General features: G+C 44.4%; 1 protein-coding gene across 1 annotated transcript; it reads left to right on the top strand.

Moving 5' to 3' along the window:
* Positions 1 to 26,194, top strand: S6kII (Ribosomal protein S6 kinase II). The gene is made up of 19 exons (XM_075895095.1): positions 1 to 202; positions 2,114 to 2,161; positions 2,468 to 2,602; positions 4,150 to 4,231; positions 4,316 to 4,396; positions 4,488 to 4,567; positions 5,072 to 5,178; positions 7,871 to 8,048; positions 8,951 to 9,021; positions 9,089 to 9,177; positions 9,907 to 10,074; positions 11,125 to 11,246; positions 18,562 to 18,687; positions 20,778 to 20,867; positions 21,734 to 21,892; positions 22,495 to 22,733; positions 23,690 to 23,807; positions 23,898 to 24,035; positions 25,661 to 26,194. The coding sequence occupies exons 1-19, from the start codon at positions 146 to 148 to the stop codon at positions 25,790 to 25,792; spliced, it is 2,220 nt and encodes a 739-aa protein (XP_075751210.1). The 5' UTR covers positions 1 to 145; the 3' UTR covers positions 25,793 to 26,194.
* Positions 26,195 to 26,998: the final 804 nt, after the last annotated feature.

Here is a 26,998-nt window from a genome sequence, read left to right as displayed (position 1 = left end):
CGCCCGTGCTGCGAAGGCATTGAAAGGCCGAACTTCCGAAGCGCAAGCCATCTTGGCGGAAGTTACCGCCAGGAAACAGATGACATATATATGTGTCTGAGGGTGAAAAGTTTCAATCATATTACGATTTACGCTGGCGAGCATAATGCCGTTAGCTCAGCTTGCGGCGGACCCTTGGGTCGAGATCAAAACGGACTGCGGGGTGAGTGAGCCTATTCATTATTCGCCGTCGCCCCGACGTCCCTGTAACACAAACATTGACCGGCTTCGCTTTCTTTGCCTTGTTTTTGCGTGGCCGTGATATTTGTTGGCATAGCTGCTGTTGAGTAGCGCTGTAACTTCCTTGCGCTCGTCGTAGGCGACCGCCCCGCGGATTTCGCAGACCTTGTTTATGAGACTTTTTTCTAAAACACGGTGGATTCCATGTTTGCGCATCTGGCCATTATTAATAGCTCTTTTTCATGCGACCCTCTTGAAGCTTTACCTTGTATTCCCGGGGATCGCGTGTCGGCGCACGATCCGAGTGTTCGGGTGTTTGCCTTGTGCGAAAGGCTGACGCGACGATTCCCTGAAAGATGTAATCCTCGGTTCGCAGGCCACTGCCATACGAGAACGACGATAAGATACAGACCTGCGCGCATTTCAATCTCTGTATCCCGTTCTTCTCCTTTTTCCTCAATGCCCGTATCTATCGTCGTTTTAACGTTCTTCCGAAGAGTGTCGGTCGTGTCCAGCAGTGCTTGGCAGGCACTTGGTGCGATCGAAAAAGTTGGGTAGAGGTTTTTCGCAGGGCGAAGGAACACCGTGTCGCACTTTTCATGGGATGCGAACCTCAGCGCAGCGAGCTATGAATGCCGGCATGTCACGTAGTTGAAATTTTTTCTTTTTGTTTTGTAAGCTTTGACGTCGTGTAGACTTCTCGCATATCCGCTCGACGCGTTCTTCACGGTACGTGTGTCCACTGGAACGATAGGAATGCATGTCGCAGTGGCCTGCGGGCCGGGGGCTCGGCATATTTCCTCATTCGAATACGTGTATAATTTCTTAATAACTCTGCCTTCTTCCTTTTAAACATGCGCCGAGTTATATTACAGTGTGACAGCTAGTGGGTTAAATTGGAAAGTTCTCAAACATCCCTCCACTTCCGCGATCCCCCACGGTGACTAATATTCGTGGCGCCAGTGTCAGGCTCCTGAAGTATTGTCATTTGATCATCTGTGTCCTGTTTCAGTATCGCTGGCCGGCGCCTTTCATTACGTGGTGTTCAGAAGTGAACGTCCATATTGCCTAATGCGGTGGTACATTGGCCTGACTGCTTTAGTCAACTGAATGATGAGTTTGTAATAATTCGTGAAATGTAGCTTTTATTTCCAATAAATTTCTTAGCCTCATTAGAGAAGCATGAAAGAACTGGCGTGGGTGGATACTTTGGAAAAAAGAAAGCAAGCCGTTGTTCTAGGTCGGCTGTTTGTATTACATTGCTTAGGTAACACTCTGATACTGGTAATATTAATTGCTGCACAATCTTGAGTACTACATGATAGCAGAGGGGTATTATGTTGTCTGATAGGTTTGAGCACACCTGCTTGATTCCAGGCCCCTGTAGTGGCATTCCGAGAGGGTCGAAATGCTAACATATCCATGTGTCCAGGTGCATACTATAAAAGACCCCTTTGGTGTCCTCCACTACGGAGTGCCTATAATGGTTTTTGTGCATAAAACTCCATAATTTGATTTTTTATTTGTGCTTGGCACAGCAGGACTGCTACTGTGTTCTCATGAAGCAGTTCAGTTATTTGTAAACTTTTGGCACAGATAATGAAAGAAAAAATTTGATTAGAATGATTTTGGCTTTACATCACAAAACCCTGTTTAACGTAAGCTTGACACATAAGAAATGCCACATTTATGAAGAGTTGACTAAATGATCGTGATAAATAGTGAAAGTGAACCTCTTGTTGAACAGCACACTCTTTAAATGTGCTAAAGGCTATCAGTGTGTTTTTTTATTGGTAAATATCTAGTCTATATTACATATTTTTATGGTTATGTCAGTGTGGTGTGCATTTAAAATAAATTGTTTCAACATAATCGTTACGCCTTTATTATTCAGGGTCCGCCAGGTGAAGATATGGCTGTCGATGAAAATGATGAAACCCAGGTTAGTGGTCAACATTTATTTGATAATTGCATAACTTACTGTCTAAAGAGTGATCTTTCGATTGAAATCTTATTTGTTTGATGGGTCCTTGACATTATCACCCACTAAACTAAGGTTTTCAGTGAAATATTGTAGTTGAGGGTCTATTGAGTCTGTGCAGGTAGGTAGTAATATGAGGAAATGTATTGTTTTTCACTGATAAAATTCCTGCACTCATCACCCCTTGGGGTGAAAACAGACATTCTGGTATAGTGTTAACCCTTCACAATGTTTGATCTAAATGATTCCGATTTGTTTTTTCTTCAGGACATGGAAACGAATGACATGGCTGAGGGGACGCACGAGATTGAGCTGACAAATGTAACGAAAGAAGGCCACCCGAAGGGTGACCCCAGCCAGTTTAAGCTCCTCAAGGTTCTTGGACAGGGCTCATTTGGAAAGGCAAGTTCTACATTGTTTTGTTCAGTCGCTGAGCTAGCTCAAGACAGAGGCAGTCTTGTTTTCAGGAGGCCCCGAGACTACACTCAAGTGATTAGGTTTTTTTAGGTTGATAGGGCCACACATTTTCAGTTTATTATTGATAAAAGATCATGTAGTCGGCGTGCATTTTGTGGAAATGGAGTAACTTTTTGCTCTTGACTGAGGCATTACGAACATGTGTGCAGTGCTGAGCTTGGAGTCATTAAATCTTACCAGCAATCTTGTGCTTAGAAGCAAGTTGGTTTTATTTTACTAAAGAGCAAAGATGCCGAGCTTCAAAATCTAGCCATAAAGGGCACGTGCGTTGCCCTTGGTTATCTCTGACTTTTAAGAGCCAGGCTGTTTAGGAAATCGTTCCTTGTCAACCCTGTGCCAAGATACTATTAGTCATCATAAACTGGTATGCGCAGCAAAAATTGGGTAAATCTCACTACTTCCACTGGCACACAAAAAAATGAAGAAGTGAGCAGTTAGCCGAACAAATGGCTGCAAATCGACGGCGGCAAGCCGAAAACTACGAGTACGTACAGCAAGAAGATAATGGGAAAGGCAACAACGGCTGCGGCAATTCCCCCAAAGCGATAGATGGCCTATGCCAACGATGACGTGACCATGTCATACCTATGTCTGTTAATGCTTTAACTTCTCTCTGCTGAGAATCGACGTAGAAACAATCTCGCATCACCGAGCTAAAGCCTAGCAACGATCTAGAAACCAACCTTGAAACTGCATCATCAAAGCTAGGGCCTATAAACAACCTCGAAGTTACCAGATTAGTCTTCAGAATCGTCTGGTTTCGCTGTTTCAAGACTTGCGCGGTTGAAAGGGGTACTTACACCAAAATTTCAGCATTGCGTTTTTTTTTTTTTTTTGCTGCAATGTGTTTCTGGAGAACTGTTAGTCATTGCACGACACGTTGTTTTCCGCAGCACGTGACAGATAATTCATTACGGGCTTGTTATTACCGATCTGTGTCGGTTACAAGCCACTTGGTGCAATTATCGCGGCGGGTGCAACACTCGACCGTGTCAGCCCACAGAACTGTGACGCACTTCCGTGCGGTTTGAATCAAAAAGCTTTTTTTGAACAATAAGCGGGACTGCAATGTCATTAAACTCAAAACTTTCAGCTCTTGCGTCGCTGCCACGGACTCCCGAGCAGCTACAGAGTAATAGTCTGCTGCAGCAAACGCTGCCAAAGAAAAACTGCAGCAATGACTTCGTCATAACTTGCTGCTGCATGGGTTGTGCCACTGCAGTAGTGCTTGCGCCATCTCTCGCGACTGTTTAACTGGGCCGACCTCGATGCAGTCTGGGCATGATGGAGAAGCCGTATTGCAGTAGATTTGAGAGCCAAATGGGGAAAGCAAACAATGGGATGAGAGCATCACCTCAACATCGGCAGTTGTTTAAACATCTTGCTCACTTTTTTCTGCATGACTGCTAATGTGAAACATATATAGGGCATCTGGATGACTGCGACATTGCTTTCTTTCTGTTCACTTCTAGGTGTTTCTAGTGAAGAAGATTATGGGTCCAGATGCGGGAACATTATACGCCATGAAAGTGTTGAAGAAAGCAACGTTAAAAGGTTTGCGTCATTTTCTGACATTAGTGTTCTAAAGAGGGGCCTTGCGTGTCATCCATCATGTTGGCTTATCTTTTCTTTTCACAGTACGGGACAGGTTAAGAACGAAAATGGAAAGAGACATCCTCGCTGAAGTCCGGCATCCATTTGTGGTGAAGCTGCATTACGGTATGGTTCTATTCACAGCATATTATGGAACCATTAGCTTATCCAGGGCTCTGCTTGACAGATGCTTACTGAACTCTTCTTAAATTTGCAGCCTTCCAGACTGAAGGAAAACTGTACCTAATTCTAGATTTTCTGAAGGGTGGAGATCTTTTCACGAGGCTAAGCAAAGAGGTGAGCACTGTTACTCCTTTACCAAGTATTCAACATTGCAGCATATGTTTATTGTCAAGGCCTTCATTGTTATTTTTTTTTATTCATTGATGTGTGCTGCCATGTCACTTTAGCCTTTGTTGAAGGTGCATCTCATCATTTGACTAATATGTGCACACCGAGTTGATCTGCAAATTTTTTTACCTAGCTCTGTTTCCCTTGCATGCTGAATTTCTAAGAAAAGCCAGAAGTGTTTCAACTGCTTTGCATGTGGAAATAACAGCGGCAGATTGTGCTGGGTGTTTTACAGTCGACAGTGCTGTTGCTTTTTTTTTTCTCTATTTAATGTATGCTGTGCGTAATATGACACATTCCGTTATTGCAGCAGTCTTTTGCTTAGTTATCAGAAGTATTTTTCTTTTTTTTTCACATGAGTTTCTTGTGTTTTCTGACTGTGTATGTCTACAGTGAGTTAAATAACAATTATGGCCTATTAAATTGGCTTTTTTTTTCGTCTCTTTTCAGGTCATGTTCACTGAGGAAGATGTGAAGTTCTACTTGGCCGAGCTCGCTCTTGCTCTTGACCACCTGCATGGCCTAGGAATCATCTACAGAGATCTCAAGCCGGAGAAGTGAGTAGTCTTTCTTTATCCTTTTATCACGGCAGTACAGGGGCCATCTTGCAACAATGTCGAGCTTAAAGTCGTGGGTTCATTACCCTTCTAACCTTTGTGGAAGCAAAATGCAAGAATTTCCATGTTGTATTTACACGCATGCTAAAGTATGCCTGTGGTGTCGAACTTATTCTGGAATTCCTGAATATGGCTTACCTTTTACTCTTTAGTCAAAATAGCTGTGTTCAAAAACCCTTCAAACTTATTTATACATTTTAATTGGGGTGCATTGAAAACACTTGCAATACAGTAATGAAAGGAAAAAAAAAACGAAATTTAAATACTTGAAGGGGGCAGCCATATTCAGCATTGGAACGTGTGTAGTGAATATTGCTGAGATGAATGAAACAAGAATGATGCGAATTGGTGAGCGAAAAGTGCACTTACGAGTCCTCAAAGTCTAAAACTCGAGCCGATGACTACGACAAATGTTTCCTTTTGCCTCTCACTCGCCTGCTGACATCAAAGATCGCTTCCAATCACAGCACGCATCTCATAAAGACGCACCAGGAACGCCAATTCACGCTGGCCTTCACACAGTACCTCGCTACCACTCTTTTTGATAGTGTCGTTAGCATGGTTACGACAAACCATGTGTGTCGGGTAGCGGACGCTCCCACGGTCCCACTATATATACTCTTTAGAATACCCTTTAGGTGGGGACACTTCTCGGCTTGTATGCGAGACACGTTCTACAGCAACGCCGGCGTCTGCTGCATGTTGCATTTCTGGCTGGTTAAAAACGCGGCATGCGTTTTCACGTTTAGTTTCTTGCGTACCGTGTATGCAGACTATGAAATTGAGCGTCATGTTCATTGTTTTGAATATACATAATTTAGAAACAGGAATTATTTATTTCCAAGAAAACTTAAAAAGGGCTTTTACAAATTTTAGCTTCTACTCGTATGGCCTAGCTACTACCATATGAATATTGCATGCTACTTGTCGCGTGAAGCCAATAAAAAATGAATGACCTTTGTCGTCAAGTAGCATGACCTGACGTCACATCTCATTGCAAAAATAGCTGATCTGTGTCGCCGTAGTCTTAAATCAAGGTAGTTTGTCCCGTGAATCAAACTTTATAACAGTTTCGATTTAGGCGTTGCCACTTGCGCAACGATATCAGTGCATTTCACAGCACCAGAAAAATCGACAAAAAAAAAATGCTCAAATCGTTTTGCACGGCTCCTTTAAAGGGACACTAAAGGCAAACGGCAATTTATGTCAGAGTGAAAGATCAGTGTTTGAAAATGCCTAAAATGGCAATATTATTAGCAGTAGTGCTCTGTCAATCAAGAAATTCAGGTAAATGCACAACATCACACGCACCATGAGTGGTATAATTTTGGAATGGTCCCCAATGACGTTGAGTCTCGAGTACAATTCATCGCCAGTTATCAAACGAGTTGCAAAAAAAGAAAACAAAGAAAACACCACCCTTCTGTGCATTGCGACACGTAATAGAATGCTGCTTGTTCGTTTCTCTTTGATTCATGGAAACAAAAACTACTTAGCGTTACCATGGGGAACGGTGCGAGTGGTTCAAAAATTGCATTTTCGAGGAACTGTGCTTCGCTCACATGGTCGTGTCTCAGTGGTAGATTCGCCATCGCATACTGTTGCGCGAGCTTTTCACGATCGTGAAAATCACTGTGACGGAAAGTTAATCTCAATTTTGTGTGCATGTGATGTTGCTAGACGCCAGAATGGCATATGCCATTTGAGCTGCAGCAAATAAACAGACATGACTTTCCACTGGTGCCGCAAGAAGAACCCCTACGCTCGAACTGGCCGAGTGCCATGTTTCTGCACCAGCACCGCGAGCCAGTGTCTCATCAGGTTCACCCACAACATCCATAGCCGCAAGCTTTTATGGCTGTTGCTGCAGCTGTGGCTCCTGCTACTTTCACTGTGCTGCGAGTGGACATGTCGCACATTGAAGGCGTGCGTTGTTCGGAAAGGCAACTGCTACGTCAGAAGGCTCGTTCAGGCGGATGATTTAAGTGCGCTAGCGCAATGTGGACAACTAAAATGTGATACCCTCGGCATGATGGTAGCACTAGGACGTTTGTGGAATGCCGTTTCAGCAATAAACGTGGACTTAATATCTGGCTGTAGTGACCTTTTAAGCCAAGTTATGTCTTCATAATTGCAAAGATTATTAATTGCTAATGTTGGTTCAATATATTAACCGTAGACAAAGCACTACCTTGAGCAATGAAGTTTTCTTTCTACACTGATGCTTTGGTTAGTGACGTCATGACAGAAGGAACACTGCTTCTTATGCAGCCTTAGAAATTCATCGCAGATAGACTAGAAAAAAAATCGCATAAAAGCTTGTGCTATTGACAGTTGGAGGCTCGGTAGTTTGCCCGACGTCTTGATTGAGAGCTGTCAAGTGAAAAAATGAAAATGAGCAAAGTCTTTTTTTTTATAGATCTTTGTGAAAGTGCTAATTTATAACACTGATGAGCTTTAGCAAGTCTGTTAAGCTTTGCTGCCTACATTGTGTGCAATTTGGTTTGTGTTGCAGCATTCTTTTGGACTCTGATGGCCACATAAGCCTGACAGACTTCGGTCTGAGCAAAGAAGCGCTTTGCTCTGTTAAGCTTTGCTGCCTACATTGTGTGCAATTTGGTTTGTGTTGCAGCATTCTTTTGGACTCTGATGGCCACATAAGCCTGACAGACTTCGGTCTGAGCAAAGAAGCGCTCAACGACCAGAAGGCATACTCATTCTGCGGCACCATCGAATACATGGCACCCGAGGTCATCAATCGTAAGGGTCACACAATGGCTGCTGACTGGTGGTCTTTTGGAGTACTCATGGTAGGTTTTAAATGTTCTGTACTCCTATTTTATCACCAACAGTTATGATAGTTGTAATTGGCAATAGTTGTTTATAACAATTATGTGATGTGTGAGATTATGGCTAACCTGAAATTATATGCTACAATGTTAGTGAGAGTGCTGCTGCGGTACTACTTTGTACTACTTCTACGGTGCTTGCTTGTTTTGCATTGTATTGTGCCACTGTTTGCTTCAGATCTTGCAGTGAATATGCTAGCACTTACAGAAGTGTAATACTGTTTTCCTTAATTTTTTTACTTCTGGGCTACAGCTTTGTTCAAGCAAGGCGAGCATTGGGTTTTGATTTTTGTTTTTTGTTTAAAAACTTTCCCTGTCAACAGCTTTATTTGCAAAATAAGTCTTGGGGACTACGTTAAAAATTCTGCTTCCAGAAGCTCTTAGAGCATGGCTTTCTCTTTATTGCAGGTACTTTTATTCAGTTCTGTTCATTGGCTGTCTCATCATAATGTCGTTTTTTGTTTTGCTGGTGTTTTAGGTTCAGAACTGAAGTATTGAATAAGCTTCTACTTTTGCTTTGGGCTTCCCTTTTCTGTCGCAATCACTGAACATTGTCGCTGGCTGCAACAGCTCCATAGGCATTAGCAAAATAGGTCGCTTCTGTAGCCCAGCGACTAAGTTGGTGCATTGCTAAGCTAAATGGCATAGGTTTGATTCCCATCCATAGTGACCACATTTTGATGGGGCCAAGATGTAAAAATACTCATTCCCTTAGTCGAAAGGTTAACATTCATCCAGAATATCTCGCTATAGTATTGCCTCGTAATCATGTCGAGGTATCAGCATGTAAAACTAGAGAATGTAATCAATGAAATATACTAATAGCTTATTTCACTTGCCATTGGTTGCCACTTTCTTTCCAGTTTGAAATGCTGACAGGTGGCCTACCTTTCCAAGGTACCAATAGAAAGGAGACAATGATACAGATACTCAAGTGAGTTCTACTGTCACGGTAGCTTCATGGAGTGTGTGTTTGACACGCATTCTTTTGCTCTGCCCAGGGCCAAGTTGAGCATGCCACAGTTCCTCAGTCCCGAAGCACAGAGCCTTCTTCGAGCGCTGTTCAAGAGAAACCCGGCGAATAGATTAGGTGAGTTTTTCTCCATCCTTACTTTAATGCGGCGTGTCCTCTATTTGTCACCTGTTGTGGTACCAGTTCTTGACCAGGTATAACAGAGTATACGCTTTTGAGTTGCTGGTGTAGTAGTGTGTGGTCCTGTTATTTGTGCCACATGTTTGCGCCGAAAATGGAAGTCTTTTGCAAATGGAGACGACAGAAGAGAATGAGATCTACCAGCCATACTGTCATTCTTATAAGCATTATCAATGACATAATTTTAAAATTTTTGATATCTTAATCTATTTGTCAACTTCTAATGTTGACCATTGAATTTTAAACCAACAAGACTATATTCCTTGTCAAATCAAGACGTTGAACTGTTCATAGTATATGACACCATTGCACTTGTTACAAGGTGCAGTCATTATAAAAGGCATTTGTGTAAACAGATGTGATCATGTGTATTCGAGAACATAGATGTAAGACCCTATGTAACTACACTCAAACCTTTATATAACAAATCCGGATATAACTAAATGTCTTTTATATTACAAAGCAAATAAAGATAGTCTTGCACTAGATGTAGTGTTGGGAATAAAACTTTACAATGAATTTTTAGATATAAAGAACTCATTTCCATATAAGATGCAACATTTTTATAATGAAGTTTTGAGTTTATTTTTCTTCGATAGAATGTTCGTGGTCCTGTAGACCTCCATGGTATTTGTCTCCTTTTTTTGTTGTATCTTTTTTCACCAGGCTCCGGTCCAAATGCAATCGGTGACATTAAGGCACACCCGTTTTTTGCCACTATCGACTGGGGGCAGCTTTACAGAAGGGAAGTGGTGCCTCCCTTCATACCAGCTGTCTCAAGGCCGGATAACACACTGTATTTTGACAGAGAATTTACATCGAAGACTCCAGAAGGTTTGTGCACCGGTTTTTCAAAGAACTGCTTCTGTGCCTGCGTCCCTGCTTTGAGCTTAACAAAGGCATGTCGCCCGCTTCATATCGGTGTTTGAATGCTGATGAAGAAGGCTCAGCCTGAAACGCCTGCAGATTGTACGTGCAGATTACTCACTTTGCCTTTGTATAAAATATATATTTGAACAAAAGCAAGAAAATTGTGTACTCATATGTGTTGAGTTTAAAGCAACGTGTAGGCTAAGATGGAAGCTAAGTGATCAGGTGCAGCTTTGCAGCAATGACCTCAGAATTGCCATAAATCTACCTCTTGACTTTTAATGTAAGTTAATATCTAATGGATGAGATTTATTAGCCAAACAGCTGTACACAGTGATTAGTTGTATTAAGTGTATAAAAATAACAAGCTGTGTGTGTCCTGCCTGGCAGAAGAATTCACCACATGGCCAGATGTATGTCCATGCTGATAGCAGTGTGACTGAATTCACTGCTAAAAATGGATACGTATTCAAAAAATAATAAGAAAGAAGAAAAAGAAAGGTGTTGCTTGTGTTGCTTTTTAAAAAAAAAGTTTATTTCCACATACATTGTGCCTCGAGACAAATTCATTCAGACATCTAGGCCTGTTACGCAACTTCGAAACTTGTGGCCAATACTCAAGGTTAAAGTGGTCAGTCTGACTGAATGCACTTCCACTGCCCTATTCAAGTCCTTCTGCATAGACATTGCATTGTTACTTCAAGGGTATAATCTCAAAGATTGCAATGTTATCATTAAATCAGTTCTTTTCCTCACTCTCAGTGCCAATATTGGAATGAGCTATTTGTTTCATCTTTCCTACTCTTTCTTATGCCCATTTTCTCACCTCGCCTGTTTTCTTTTCTTCTATTCTTCTATTGCAACAAACCTCGTATTGCGCAACAGAGTTTACAGGTAACATTTCATTTCTTGCCCATACTATGCTCTTTTCTTGCTTTTCGCTTGTTCAAGTCGCCTGTCTGAACTTTATTTTCAATATCTCCTTTCTTTTGCCATGACTGGTGTTCTCCTCAGACTCTCCTGGAGTGCCACCAAGTGCCAACGCCCACGAGTTGTTTCGAGGATTCAGTTTTGTGGCGCCTAGTCTGACTGAGGATGATTATGTCAAAAGCAAGGACAATCAGTCCTCCAAATGGGTGAGTAGGGCAGTACTTAAAACATGACACCGAGGTACTGAGAAACGGGAAAAAAAAAAAAAACTTTACCGGCGTGTTTTTTTTTAGAAGGCAGGGTTTGCCTAATCTTGTTTTAGGTAGTTGCTGGAGGCATGAAGACAATAGCATGAATGTTGTTATCTATTCTGTCTCTGTCGTTTTACTCCACAATGTGCTATTTTTACTAATTTGAAGGTTGTTAATTGTGTAGTGAAGAGGAATGCCCGCTACTGCAGCGACATCCACACGGCGCGAGGCACGAGCTAAGACTGCCTGGTTGCTGCTGCGACGCTGCTCGTATACTCGGCCTGCTCTTGCTGCTTCGGTACCGACGCTGCTACCGCTGTTTACCTTGCATTTACATTATATTTTGGTGGAGAGTGCTGTGGTCTTCCCCAGTCTTGGAACTGCGTAGCCGAAAGCTGCCGTCCGTCATGCCTGATGACGCTGTCTTCACCCCCCCACTGGCTTCGCCACGCAGGGGCTGTCCCGGTGCCCAGCTCTTGCGAGAACCAGGCATCTTCAACGGCACCGATGAGAAAGACGTTGAGGATTGGCTGGAATCTTATGAACGAGCCAGTGCTAATAACAAATGGGACGATCCCGCGAAGCTTGGTACCGGGATGTTTTATTTAACGGATGTTGCCAAGCTATGGTACAGAAACCATGAGGCGGATATCCCCACTTGGACGACCTTCAAAGCCGGCATCACAGATGTTTTTGGACGCCCTGGTGTGTGGAAACTTCGCGCAGAACAACGTCTACGAAGCCGGTCCCAACAAACTGGTGAAACATTCACTAGCTACATCGAGGACGTCCTCGACCTCTGCCGCCGTGTCGACCCGACGATGGGGAAACTGACAAGGTACGACACATCATGAAAGGCATTTCCGACGACGCCTTTCAAATGCTGCTCTCGAAGAACCCTGTCACTGTCACTGAGCTCATCAAGTTGTGTCAGAGTTTGGACGAGCTCTGACGACAGCGTCTCCTCACGCGACGCCCTAACGTCGCGGATGACACACTCTCAAGCCTAACCACCACCTCTGACCTTGAGTTCCTGCTATCTCAGATCAAGGAGTTTGTTCGGGCTGAAGTCGCTCGTCAGCTATCGCTGCTATCGACAGTCGGCCAACCACAGTCGCCTCTTCCAGCGAACCTTTGCCAGGCCATCCAGGAGCAAGTTTGCGCGGCTCTGCCATCTGCCCGTGACGCTTCATCGTTGCCGACCCCCATTGCCTGTGCCGAGGTAACTGCACCTGTAAGCTATGCTGAAGTGGCCGCTCGACCACCTCTTCAGACTTTTACGTCACTGCCATCAGCCATGCCACCGCGACCTACTACTCGGTTCGCTCAGCCAAGGTCTCTCCAGAGTAGTGGACAACGGCGTACAGTCGACAATCGGCCAATATGCTTTGCCTGTGGCCTACCTGGCCACATAGTTCGATACTGCCGTCGACGCGTCCCTATCTACCACCACCAGAGCTACCACCAGAGCTTCGAACCTGCCCCTTATGTGTCACCGCGCCCTTCGTTCACAAGATCTCAGCCTCCTGACCAGATGTCATCGTACGCCGACCACCTCCCTCCAGTTAACTGTCGCTCGCCATCACCTCGACGCCGCTCGCCATCCCCGATGCGCCGTCGTCCTTCATCGCCGGAGCGGGAAAACTGATTGCCGCAGTTACAGAGGCAGGAACTGCGTCGCCCGCGAAAAGACCAAGGCCTTTCTCTCCCCCAACGAATGTTCTCGATGTATATGTGGACGGCGTCGCTGCACTCGCTCTTGTCGACACTGGTGCCGCAGTTTCAGTGATCAGTGCCAGACTCTGCCGCTTGCTCAAAAAAGTTATGACGCCAATAGCAAGTATGTCACTTCGTACAGCCAGTGCAGAGCACGTCACGCCAGCCGCTGCCTGTACTGCTCGAATCGCGATTGATGGCCTCATCTATGTCGTCGAATTACTAGTTTTAGATTCTTGCTCCCATGATCTCATTTTGGGTTGGGACTTTCTCTCCGCTAATAAGGCCATCATCGACTGCTCTCGCGCTGAGGTAGAATTTGAAGTGTTTGGCGACGCTCTGTTAAATGATGCACTTGAAACCGGGGGCAAACTATTTGTTGCTGAAGACGTCATCATACCGCGGCACTCTTTCGCCCTTACCATGTTATCTTGCAACTCGCTCGCCGAGTCGAGTGCCCTTTTCACGCCATCTGCCCTTTTCGTTCACCGCAAGTGTTCGCCGCTACCTTATGCCCTTCTAGAACTTCATGACGGCGTCAGCAGACTGCTCATCTCGAACCTCTTGTCATGTCCTGTAACACTACTTCGGGGTGAGTGCGTCGGGCGGGTTTACAGTCTCGACCCTTCTGCAATTTTCGACATGTCGACTGGTCCTTCCGCCAAACACGAAGTCGCCGGAGTGACTTGTGCCTCTTCGCTGCAGACTACTAGGCCTGACGTACTCAACAGCTTCATCGCCGACACGTTAACCATTTCGCAACCTGCTCAGCTGCTATGACTGCTGGAGAAGTTCCGTTCTTCCTTTGACTGCCAGCATACTCCCCTCGGCCGCACATCCGCTGTGTGTCACCGCATCAATACGGGTACCAATGCGCCATTGCGTCAAAGACCTTATCGCGTGTCCGCAGCCGAGCGCCAGGTTATCGATGACCAAGTAGCTCACATGCTCAAGCGTGGCGTCATCCAGCCTTCGATTAGCCCCTGGGCATCTCCTGTAGATCTCGTTAAGAAGAAGGTCGGGTCAATTCGCTTCTGTGTTGACTACCGTCGTCTTAACAAAATAACTCGAAAAGACGTTTATCCCTTACCGAGAATCGACGATGCCCTTGACTGCTTCCAAGGTGCGGAGTACTTCTCTTCTATTGACCTACAGAGTGGCTACTGGCAAGTCCCTCTGGCCCCTGAAGATCAGCCTAAGACGGCCTTTGTCACACCTGATGGCCTTTACGAATTCTGTGTCATGCCTTTTGGTCTTTGCAACGCCCCCGCAACATTCGAGCGGATGATGGACAATCTTTTGCGTGGCCTGAAGTGGAAAACATGCCTGTGCTACTTGGATGACGTAGTTATATTTTCACCAGATTTTCCAACGCATCTCCGCAGGCTAGATGAAGTACTGCAGTGCCTAACTGACGCTGGCCTTCAGCTCAACCGGAAGAAATGCCGCTTCGGCGCAAATCAGCTCATCATCCTCGGCCATGTTGTCTCTAAAGACGGTATCCTTCCTGACACCGCCAAGCTTCGGGCAGTTGCAGAGTTTCCTAAACCTGCGTCTCTGAAGGATCTGCGCAGCTTTGTTGGCCTCTGCTCCTATTTCTGCCGCTTTATTCGGAATTTTGCGATGATCACCGCCCCCTTGACTGAACTTCTGCGCAGTGACTCGAAAAGTTACGCTTGGTCACCCGCCTGTGATGATGCTTTCGAAAAGTTGCGCCGCTTGTTAACCTCGCTGCCAATCTTGCGTCGCTTTGACCCGACTGCTCCGACTGAGGTACACACCGATGCCAGTGGTGTTGGACTCGGCGCAGTGCTCCCGCAGCGCAAAGCAGGATTCGAGGAGTACGTAGTCGCATACGCAAGCCGTGCCCTCACCAAAGCGGAGAAGAACTATTCTGTGACAGAGATGGAGTGTCTGGCAATTATATGGGCTCTAGGTAAATTTAGACCATACCTATATGGTCACCCCTTCGACGTAGTCACCGATCACCATGCGCTTTGCTGGTTATCCACATTGAAAGACCCCTCCGGCCGTTTAGCTCGCTGGGCTTTGCGGTTGCAAGAGTTCGACATGCGTGTTGTCTACAGGTCTGGTTGACGTCACACTGATGCCGACGCCCTATCACGTTCACCTGTGTCCTCCGAAAGCTCTGCATCTCTATCTGCCGTGGACGAAATGGTGTTGTTCCCAGAAAACTGTGACATGGCGTCTGAGCAACGTAAGGATGACTGAATCAGCACTCTTCTGCGATTCCTTTCACACCCGTCGACTTCTCCATCTTCTCGAACGTTGCGCCGTCAAGCGGCTCACTTTGAGGTCCGCGATGGCCTCCTTTATCGCAGGAACTACAAGTTTGACGGCTGAAAGTGGTTACTCGTCATACCTCGCCATCTTCGTGCTGAAATATGTTCAGCTTTCCACACTGACCCTCAGTGCGCACATGCGGGCGTCTTCAAAACATACGCTCGGCTTTCCTCCCGGTTTTATTGGTGAGGCATGTACACCTTTGTGCGCAAATACATTCAGTCATGCCCTCAGTGCCAATGACGCAAAGCTCTCCATCATCACGCCTCTGGTCCAATCCAGCCAATCCCTTGCCCAGCCAGGCCTTTTGACCGCGTTGGAATTGATCTGTATGGGCCTCTACCATTCACGGCTTCCGGAAACCGTTGGATCGTTGTCGTTGTCGACTACTTGACGCGATACGCAGAAACAGCCGCTTTGCCTGCTGCTACAGCACGTGACGTCTCATCTTTTCTCCTGCGGAACTTCATTCTGCGTCACGGCACACCACGTGAACTTCTCAGCGACAGAGGACGTGTATTCCTCTCTGAAGTCGTCAACGCACTCCTTACCGAATGCCGTATCATTCACCGGTCTACCACCGCCTACCATCCGCAGACGAATGGATTGACGGAAAGATTCAACCGTACCCTAGGGAATATGATATCAAAGTATGTTGCCTCAGACCACTCCGACTGGGACCTCATTCTGCCTTTTATGACGTACGCCTACAATACTGCTCCACAGGCGACTACGGGCTTTTCACCATTTTTCCTGTTATATGGCTGAGACAGTTCCACCACACTAGATACAATTCTGCCCTACCACCCCGATTCCTCCGAGTCTACGCCCATCTCTGAAGCTGCCCACCGCGCCGAGGAATGCCGTAAGCTCGCCCAGTCGTTCACAACAATTGACCAATAGAGACAAAAATCTTGGCGTGACGATAACCACCCGTACCCTAACTTTGTTCCGGACACTCTTGTTTGGCTTTGGGTTCCTGCTGTGCCTACAGGCCTTTCCTCGAAGTTTTTTTCAAAATACCAGGGACCCTACCGCATTGTCTCGCAGACTTCACCAGTTAACTACATCGTCGAACCCGTTATGCCATTCACAGACCAGGGCTTTCGGGGACGTGAAATTGTTCACGTACAGCGGCTGAAACCTTATTACGACCCACTTGTACTCTGTTCACCGTGAGTCGCCAGGATGGCTCCTTTTTCGACGGGGGACGAAGTGTAGTGAAGAGGAATGCCCACTACTGCAGTGACATCGACACGTTGGCGCAAGGCACGAGCTAAGACTGCCTGGTTGCTGCTGCGACGCTGCCCGTATACTCGGCCTGCTCTTGCTGCTTCGGTACCAACGCCGCTACCACTGTTTACCTTGCATTTACATTATAATTGCTCTATATGTTATTTATGCAAACCATCACAAAGCAGAGGTAGTACTTTTGATTGTATCATGAGCCAAGGTATCAATTTGCTGTATCTACCTCTGCGCATTCTTCTGTCTGATCAAGTAAAATAACAGCATTTGTGAACTCTGAGGTGCACATTCAATTTTTTACATCACGTGCCCATGCTGTGTGATCTTATTGATACAGTAAAACCTCGTTCATTGATAGTCACTGGGACTGTGAGAAATTTATGAAATTGACAGAATATACAAAAAGTGGGGTGCAAAAACTTTAAATTACTCTAAGTGTAATCGGGGCTCGTCATTTGCGGTGCTGGCTATCTTGCGGCTCTAAGGGCTATGTTTTTCAGCAATAAAAAGTCGCAGTTTTTCCGCGAAAAACGGGGAACGCCGAGCCTCATCACTGAAATTGCAAACAAAAACAAACAAAAATGCGTTATTGTTATCAACTGAAATGTTCGCCTGCGAAAAATAAGACATCTTCACTGCAACACAGTAGTGACACCATGGGCAGCATGTCGCCTACTCCTCGCTGCAACCGTTCGCCCATTCTTTCTAGTAAAATAAAAAAATTAATATTGCACAGTGAAACGAAATTCCCGATGTTGCGGCTGGAAAACATGATCATTAAAGCTTGCGAACAGTTTCCAAAATTGCCGTGGCAGGCAAAAACTCTGCCAGCAGTGCAAGTTCGCAAATTGCTGGAGTAACCAGCATTTGGAGGTCCGCCTACATCACAAATACCGCCACTGTTATTTATTAATTTCTTAATATTCCCAGAAAGAATGGGTAAATCATGACAGGCTGATGTTGCGAGAAGCATGCGACACGCTGCCCGCGCGTCACTGCTGTGCTGCAGTGAAGCAAGTTTTGTTTTTTCGCAGGCGCACGTTTTTAGTTGATCACAAGACTTTTTTTTTTTTACAACTTAATTCTAGAAGCATCGAGGCTGAGGTACCTCAGCTGCCACTCAGTAGTATCGCTACAGTACATCGCCTAGTGGCATTTAAAGGCTGTCGTTTCCGCGGTTTTGCGGTGCAATCGGGATCTGGAATTGGTGCACTGCACCCAAAGTTTTCGAATTAACTGTACTGTTGCTTACCGCCGCTTTAGATTATCCACTCAAACTTGCATTGCAAAATACGGGACCACTGAAATACTGCAAATTAAGTGGGTTTTCGAAATAACAGAGTTCGAATTAACGAGGTTTTACTGTATGTGTGCAAAACTTGGTGGATGCTAATACTACAGACAGCTGTGCGCTTACGAGACATGCGTACGATATGGAGAAAGTATACATGGTAAAGGCATCGTTAATGCTAATCATTAAATATAACATCCAATTTGGGAATATGTCCCAGGTTTTTATATGTATAAAAATGCTGGAAGTTTTTCTCCTCGGATTTTTGTTTGTCATATATGGACACTTAGCATAGTCATATATGATTTCTATTGATTTTAAAACACTGTGTTTCTTTTTACATCTAGTTGCCGTGTGTGCCTTTTAGTCAGCTGCTTGTTTGACTGCTATTCATCTGAGTGTTTTATTTGTGGATTCTGAATATAGTGTTGTAACTGCATGTATAAAACGCCTCTAGAGTCTTACTCGAACCACTTCTTTTTACGGTATATATAGTAAACCCTCAATAAACAAAACTGTCTTAAATGAAATTGCTGCCTAAATGGAACAACTAGCTCTGATATGATTAGTTTTCTAAGCTGCACCCCTGTTTATCTCTTGGTAAACGAATCTCCTGTTAAACAAAACATTTTCCTGATTCATCTAGATTCATTAAAAACTAGATTCAGTCTACTGTACACTTATTTCATTTTGTTCTCTTGAAAATTGCAGTACGGCCTTTCCTTCAAGGAAGCTATCACAAAGGAATACGAGCTGAAGGAGGACCTTGGCTTAGGGTCCTATTCGACTTGCAAGAGGGCTGTGCATAGGGCAACCGGCAAGGAATATGCCGTCAAAGTATGCTGCCTTTTGCGCATTCTTCCTGTAGGGTTGGAAACAGTTTTGTGACTGCTGTACGAGCATAGAAAGAGACACAGAAAATTTAAGGCTTGTTAATTAAGTGCATTGACTTGCCTTATATAACCCCAGCAATCCTAACCCTTGAAGGGCTTACAGCATGTAGTGTTTATCCCAGGAGAACCTTGGGTATTGTTTTACATTTCTATTTTCTTTGTGCAGCATTCTTTGTTAGCTTATTAACACATACAGCATTCCAAAGCTACTTTAGCTTCTTCAGATACCACTGGACTATGGTCTCAAATAGGCAGTGTACAGACATCTCACTAGTGGCCCGACCCGCACATGATTGTCATCTACTCACAAGTATTAAAAAAAATTTTCTTGATAAGTTAATAAGTATGTTCATAAGGTGCACTGATGTGACTGGTCTGAAGGATTTTTTTTTTTACATCAAGCACTCCTTTGGTCACTGTGTGTGCAGAACAAAAACTAGATTTCAGAATAGATGTCTGGATTTCAGTCATTCTGAAGATCGGAATTTGTTTCTCAAAACCTTATGCCAAGCACTTCAGAAATGACTCGTATATGAGATATGGGAAAGGCCTTCTTTCAGTGGCAACCTTACTTAGTTCAACTCCCCCCTCTAACTTATGTCACTCGCCCGACCCTTCTCAAAGACTTAGTTTCCCGACTGTGACTCACTAGCTGTACCTGACACGGTGGTCTAGTAATGATGGTGCTCGAATGCTGACCCGCAGGTCGGGGGATCGAGTCCTAGCCGTGGCGGCTACATTTTAGATGGGAGCAAAAATGTTTGAGTTTTGTGGACGTTAAAGAACCCCAGGTGGTTGAACTTTTAGGAGCCCTCCCCTACGACATCTCCAATTCACGTCATGGTTTTAGGATGTTAAACCCAAACAATTCTTTGCGGTAGCGAGTTTGGGACCCCTGCACCAGACACTTCTCATTAGTGTTCAGTCCTTTCTGTTGTGCTGGATTGAAGCAAACCTTGCTTTGGCTACTTGAGCTTAGAGGGGCCCCGCAACACTTTTTGAGCATGGTCAGAAAACGATGCCGATCGGTAGTAGAGGCTCCCGACAACACGCGAGCCAAATATTATAGCGCAGCATGTGGTCTGGAATTCATAATAAATTATCAAAGTCGGCAAAAATTGCTTTCTTTTTTTTTCGACAAATGACGGAAGATACTCAAAAATTGCATGTAGCGAACCCATCTATCAGCCATGGGCTGATTTGAACATGGCGCACTCGGTCGTTACAGAGATTTCCAAGGGAGGCCGCGACTTGTCTACGTGTGTGCACGCGATCACACTGAGAAAGCTGGGCATTCAAAGAAAAAAAAAGAAACAAGTGCTCTAGGTCACGAGGCATGTGTGACGTAGTATATTCTTTGCCCCCTTTCATTCCTCCCTGCTTAGGTTTCAGCACATTGTCGGGGCGAGAGAAGAGAGAATGCGTTGGCAGCGTGCGACAAATATTTGTAACTCCGCTCGTACAAGACGGATTCTTAAAATTTTTGCGGCGTTGGATTCGTGAGGCAATAAGCTTTTCCTGTGAATTCATTTTATGGTTATTTGAAAAAGTGTTTCAGGGTCCCTTTAGCAGATCAATCAGTTGGTGCTGCACCACAAAAGCCTCAGGGCAGTGAGGCATTAGGTATTCCCCATGTCAGCTAGATGATTGTCTCTTGGATCTCGAGGCCAACGAAGAAGGGGGCGGCACGGGGATATTGCCAAATGGCACAGTGTGTTCAGAGGAAAGTAAGTGATGAGCACCCAAATATGTACCACACGCTGCCCATACATCATCGTGAATTTCAGTGGTAGCTTTAAGATGATGTGTAGCTACATCGAATACATGCTAACCACATTGGCTATGACAGTCGTCTCGATACGGTTTCTGCTGGAGTGATTTTCGGTTTCGGTCTGTGTATTAAAACGTCAAAACAATGAGCTGTAGGTTTCAGCTGTACTGCCAGACTCGCTTTTATTGCCAAGTGTGACAAAACAATGATTTGTTTTTCAATGGGCCCAACTGTCTTGCAAACGAAGCATTGCTATTCTTCAGATCATTGACAAGTTCAAGAGAGACTGTCAAGAGGAAGTGGAAATACTGCTGCGATATGGCCAGCACCCTAACATACTCACCGTTTACGATGTAAGTCATCATGTATTGATAATTTTCACTCTGGAATAGGTGGTGGAAAATGTATTGTTCGTGATCGGTTCGTTCATCGTGGAATAATGTACTTAATAGAGAAAAATTATTTAAGGGGCCAACAGTTTTTAGTGTAAAGTGTTTTGTTATTTAAGCCAAGATGATGAAAATTTAGTGATTATGTATTTATACTGTGCCATTATTATCTAAATTATTCATTAATAAAAACATCATACAATCACATTTGTGTCGTACTGATGGCAGACATCTTACTGAATCGGTTGCTATTGAATCCTGCAGATGCCAAGAGTGCAACAAAATTAGTTTGGTTTTAGCTTTCCTGCAGCAAAAGCCATGAAACGTCTGTCCTGACTTTAATGACCGAAAAAACTTACTTTTCTTGCTTCACTCATGTTTTCTAAACACCGATACCTTCCGAAGGAAGCAGTTGAAAACCTGTTCGCACTCTATAAACACTGTTCTTTAGCAAGACAAAAAAAAAAAGGAGGGGGTGGTCAGAACTAAGTGCTCCAAGGCTGAGAAAAGTTCTTTAAAAACGTTTCTGTCGGTCACTGATGTGATATAAAAGGCTGTTATGACCAAATAATGATCAAGGACGCATGCAGATATATTAGTTCGTGCATCTATCTTGAGTGGCAGAATCCCAAAATTTTCACAAAAATCGTTCAAACGCCGGTTTTGTGTCAGTACCAAGTTAGGCAGCTGACCCAGACAGACACGAAAATGCGTCGCTCTTCTCGTAGTTTGTACTGGCCGATTCGATTTTCTGCCCTGATGTCGCCTCTGTAGATTTCTTATTGCTCGAAGAATTTGCTTGCTATATATTTTTTCTTTCTATGAAACAGGTTTACCAGGATGCCGCCTCTGTGTACATAATCATGGAGCTTCTCAAGGGCGGGGAGCTCCTGGATAGGATCCTAAACCAGAAGCACTTCAGTGAGAGAGAAGCTAGTGCTGTACTGGAAGTGATTGCAAAGACAATGAAGTTCCTACATGACAATGGGGTCAGCTATTATTTTTTTTTTGCTGTCAGACCCATTCGTGCTTGCATTTCTCTAGTGTTTATACTATAGGGATTAATGTGCTTGTTAGTTGTGTGCAGTGGCCATTATATGTTTGCTTTCCTTGTTACGAATTTCGCCATGTTCCCTGCACATATGCATGCAGCAGCCGTGCAGGCTGCTTGCTTGGTGCTTTACCTACTTTACTTGGAGTCAAAGCAACATTCAGAAGAATGTAATTTTTGGCATTCTTGTAAATTTTAAAAGCTTCGAATAACTATTGTAGAATCTCATTCTCCTCTTTCAATATCTTTATTTATTTAAAGAGTTAATGAATTTCCCATACTACAGACAAAAGATGCTCGTTACTGTAGTTCTGTTAGCTTGCTAAAAAGTGCAACTACTAGCTTGCCTTGCAGTAGAGAGGTGAAGTGTAACTTTTAAATTTAGTCTGTTACAGTTTGCTGCTATGATTTACTATGTGATGATAGAGGAAATGGAGGCTTCTTCTGGTCATTGTACTATGGACGTGCACATTTATTTCCATTAGAAGTTTCAGCAGCTTGCCAGAAATATAACTGGTGCATTGTTTACCGACATTGCAGGTGGTTCACCGTGACCTGAAGCCTTCGAACATCATGTATGCAGACGAAAGTGGTAGTCCGGAGAGCCTGCGCATTTGTGACTTCGGCTTTGCAAAGCAGATGCGTGCCGAGAATGGACTACTCATGACTCCTTGCTACACGGCCAACTTCGTTGCGCCTGAAGTGCTCAAGAAGCAGGGCTATGACGAGGCCTGCGACATTTGGAGTATGGGTGTGCTGCTGTACACCATGCTGGCAGGGTTAGTGTGTTGAAAAAATTTGGTTAATCTTCTGCGAAGTGGTATCTCACGCATAAGGTAAAGTAAAATGCATGTTTGTTGACCACTACATGTAGCCCCTTTGAATTAATGACCGTGCAAACTCTATAGAGTCAATCAATGACCTCGTGAATAAGATATGATTAAGCATAAGCCATCTACTTTGCCTGTTTAGTTGGCAACTGACACAAGTGTTTTGACTGTCAAAAATGTGGGATTGAGTTGCTGCTAGCTTGTTTTGGAAATGATAACCCTACTGTGTGTACCTTTGTCTATATTAACAAACTCATGGTAGACAGCAGATATCATTTGCAAAAAAAAATTTTGAAGATGCAAATACACAAGAGTTTGTTCATGTAAAGCTGTGACCGAACTTTAAATGATGGGCTTTAGAAAATTACTTTAGAAATTGGTATCTTGCGTCCATATTGCATCTTTCTGTGACACCCTCCTCAGATAACCGAAACCAGTTTTGAAAACTGCATCGTTGCGTACCATAGGTGCTGGAAAATATGTCTTGGCCACCACATTTTCTTATACCTGTATCTTGTATATGCTCAGATTTATATGACGCCAATCAGGTGGTCGAGCACTACGAATTGAATGCTTTTTGGTGATTGCCTGGCAGTTCCGGTGCATCGTAGTCGCACAAATACCTTTAGCTACTCTGCTTGCTTGAACGATGTTCTTGTTGAGTGATATGGAACTTTACACGAACAAAGCACTCATAATTAACCATGCATGCTCCTGCTTAGTGAATTTTGTTACAAAGTGAAATAGGAGTTCCATTTGAAAAGTTTGTAATGTATAAAGTTCCCTATGGCATTGTGCTCTGTACTAAAGCTTGCTTTGTTACATTATGGTAGTTTCCTATTGTCTCCATCCTTTTTTACATTGTAGGTCCATTGCTTATCTTTATATGCTCTGCATCCCAACAGGCACACGCCCTTTGCGAATGGACCGAACGACACACCAAACCACATATTGGCCCGGATTGGAGAAGGGAGGTTTGACCTAATGTCTGGAAACTGGGCCAATATCTCAAGTCCTGCAAAGGTTCGTTTTGTCAACTTGTTTTTATATTCAAAGCAGACCAGACAGGTCTCCATAGCAAGATTGTTTACCGAGATTACGTCATGCTTACAGCATCTAGTCCAGAAAATGCTGCATGTGGACCCAAAGCAAAGATACAGGGCAGCTGATGTCTTGGGACATGCCTGGATTGTGAACAAGAATAATCTTCCAGTCAGCAGGCTTTCCCATCAGGAGCCTCATCTGGTGAAGGTTTGTCTCTCTCTCTTGATCTTAAATTGTTTGGATGGGGATGGTTACCGGGAGGCAAGAAGCCGCCTTGAAGCCGAGAGCGAGTATTGGACAGTGTTTTTCGAGTTTGTCACTGCACGCGCTTTCCTTGAGAGTTGCATATCTTGAGGCAAGATAGATAAGGATAGAGAAGGTTTCTGTTGGATTTGGTTTGGCTCCATTAAGTTGGTTTAGGTTAGTGTTGTTCTACTTTTACTGCACTTCTTGTAGTTCTTTTTTTAGATGTGAAGCAGCTCATTGACTAGCCTGTGTAACGCTGTCCATCTGTGTCTCCGTGCCGAAGCGCCGCACCATGTTCCTCCTGCCGCAGTTCTTGGAACAGTTCCAAGTAGGTCAAGTCACAGCTGTGCGTTGGCGTCACTCTCTCCTTCACCCACAGCAGCTGCCGGCTCCTCCCAACACACCTAGATGGTGTCGCTCCACCGCCCGCTCACAACACACTCCTCTCTCACTTCATTCTTTCTGCCACCTACAACGCTCGACCGGGCGTCGAGTGGAAACACTCTTTTGGATGGTTTACCTGCGATGAAACTTACACAAAGCCCAGCTCGCCTCCCGTGTCTTTGTGTTTAAAAGAGACGTTGATTGATATGTGGGGTTTAACGTCCCAAAACCACCATATGATTATGAGAGACGCCGTAGTGGAGGGCTCCAGAAATTTTGACCACCTGGGGTTCTTTAACGAGCACCCAAATCTGAGCACACGGGCCTACAACATTTCCGCCTTCATCGAAAACGAAGCCGTCGCAGCCGGGATTCGATCCTGCGACCTGCGGGTCAGCAGCTGAATACCTTAGCCACTAGACCACCGCGACGGGGCTTAAAAGAAACGTTTTCTCGAGTAAATGCCACCCTGAGCTTCGCTTAAACTGTTCAACACGCGTGTCGACGCAGACTTCAGTCGAGTCAACGGCATGCGTACTGCTGCTGCTTTGCATCCCATCATGGTTCCCTTCAGGGACATGATCCATGATTTCTTTCTGGTAGTTTCAGTTTAATGTTTGGTAGTTAAAGGCATTGCAGAGTACGTGTTCTTTTTCTTCCCGGCATTTATTTATCGTAATGTGCTGTCGTAGTGTAAAGCACACACGTTTTTGAAATTGAACCCTTTGCCTGTGAAGTAAAAAGAAGAAAATTGTACCAAATTTACCTTAAATGTTCTTTGGGCTCAATTTGTAAAGCTATTTCTTCCTCTGAACAAACGGGTTATTTTTGTTCAGTGAGGTTTTTTCATTTAATTAATTACGTTAAAGAAAAAGTGGCTCGAAGATAGCTGCACCGCATCGCAATACGATGGCGCTGAGACTCGTGTGACACAACATGGACAGTGTGGCTGTTTAGTGTGGAGAAATACAACTATGATGAATATAATCATCATTTGTTTCACAGGATACCAAATTTTGTTGAGAATGAGCATAGTTGGTATTGGTCATTTTGATACAAAATCTCATGACGATGCTCGTCAGTAGTAGCAAAAGAGTTAATAAGCTGGGTGTCTTCTTTGGGACGTTAAACCCCACATATCAATCAATCAAGCTGGGTGTCTTCATTTTTTTTTTTGCATCCTGGTATTGTTTGCATTGCAGGGTGCCATGGCAGCCACATTCAGAGCTATCAATAACTACCCCAAGCCCCCAAACCTGGAACCCGTTGCAGCTTCAGAACTGGCCAGGAGACGGGCTAACAAGGCACGGCACCATTCGTCCACAGAGGTCTGACAGCCCTCTGCTCTTTCCCGACAAGGAAAGACACACAAGCAAAAGAAGACATCGACTCTGTTGCCTTTAGCACACGTTCAGTGACAGCTTCCTTGGACTCGTCGGTTGAGGGTTTGGCATGCATTCGTTGGCCATCCGAAACCCATTCTTATGTTCACACGTGTGTACTTGCCTTTTTGTTGTTCATTGTCACCGAGTAGTATACTCGCATTATTGTGAACTTTTGTTCGAAAGAGACAGGCCTCTGCAATGGATTGCACGGGACAGTGCAGGGTTAGGAAATGCTGTACGCTTGAAACAAGCTGGCAAAAAAGGAAAAAAATAGCTGCCTGGGCTTCAAAGAGCTCAAAAAGTGCCTCTGTGCGCAGGTTAGCATAAGTGGACACGAACTGCTGTGTTGAGTGTCCTGTTTTTGACCCGCGGAACTGGTTGGTGGCTAGAGTCTCTTGCTTAGTTCCACTTGACACCCTATAGCGTATATAATAAAATATACATATGTATATGTGTATATCTATGTCCTACATGTTAATCATGTGTTTTTTTTTTTGTCACTGAAGTACCTAAAGTTATGTGCCATCAGATTTTTTATAGGCAAAGATTGATTTTTGCTAATAATTTTAAGTTTTACTTCTTCAGGAACCTTGCTTTGTTCTCATGCCCCCACCCCCTTTTTTTGTATGGTTTCTAAACAGGAGCTCGGCACGTTTCTTCAGAACCATACTTTGCAGTAGTAGATTATATTGCAGATCTCGCGTACTTGAGCGATTAGCAATGTCCAGAAAGACTGGCAGTTGTCTTGGGTGGCAAGAAGAATGCAACAGGCATAGCATCTCTGCTTGCATCAGTATGGGCCGCTGTTCTTCGTATGACTGTTGTTAGAAATTGCTCTATCCGCTTGGTATCCATGTGCAGCACCATTTGTGTTCTACAGTGCGCTCTAAAAAGAAGAAGGCATAGTGAAAGTTTTGTTTGTGTGTGTATGTGTACAGATGTTTTTCAAACCACTCAGTTGTGTTTACCTGCTGTGTATTTCTCTGTGTTCTGTAGTAGTCTTAGCTCACTGTGAAGTGGTGTTGCCAGGTGTTCAGCAAAGGCAGTTTTTTATCTATGAACTTCCTCTTCCTACTTTGTTTGCTGAGCCTGCCACTCCTTTCACGTGTGCTTGAGCCGTGAATGTTGTGCAAAGATTGAACAGCTTGGCACCGA

This window comes from Rhipicephalus microplus, chromosome 5 (assembly GCF_043290135.1).
Source record: "Rhipicephalus microplus isolate Deutch F79 chromosome 5, USDA_Rmic, whole genome shotgun sequence".
Taxonomy (NCBI): Eukaryota; Metazoa; Arthropoda; class Arachnida; order Ixodida; family Ixodidae; genus Rhipicephalus; species Rhipicephalus microplus.
Note: the sequence above shows the minus strand (reverse complement) of the source record. Positions and strands in the feature narration are given on the sequence as shown.

What these genes read in the sequence shown, in the direction of transcription:
- S6kII (XM_075895095.1), top strand. Translation starts at nt 146, where the DNA reads ATGCCGTTAGCTCAGCTTGCGGCGGACCCTTGGGTCGAGATCAAAACG. An exon ending in GAAGAAAGCAACGTTAAAAG is followed by an intron (nt 4,232 to 4,315) that starts GTTTGCGTCATT and finishes TTCTTTTCACAG; the next exon opens with TACGGGACAGGTTAAGAACG. An exon ending in GCAAGGAATATGCCGTCAAA is followed by an intron (nt 18,688 to 20,777) that starts GTATGCTGCCTT and finishes GCTATTCTTCAG; the next exon opens with ATCATTGACAAGTTCAAGAG.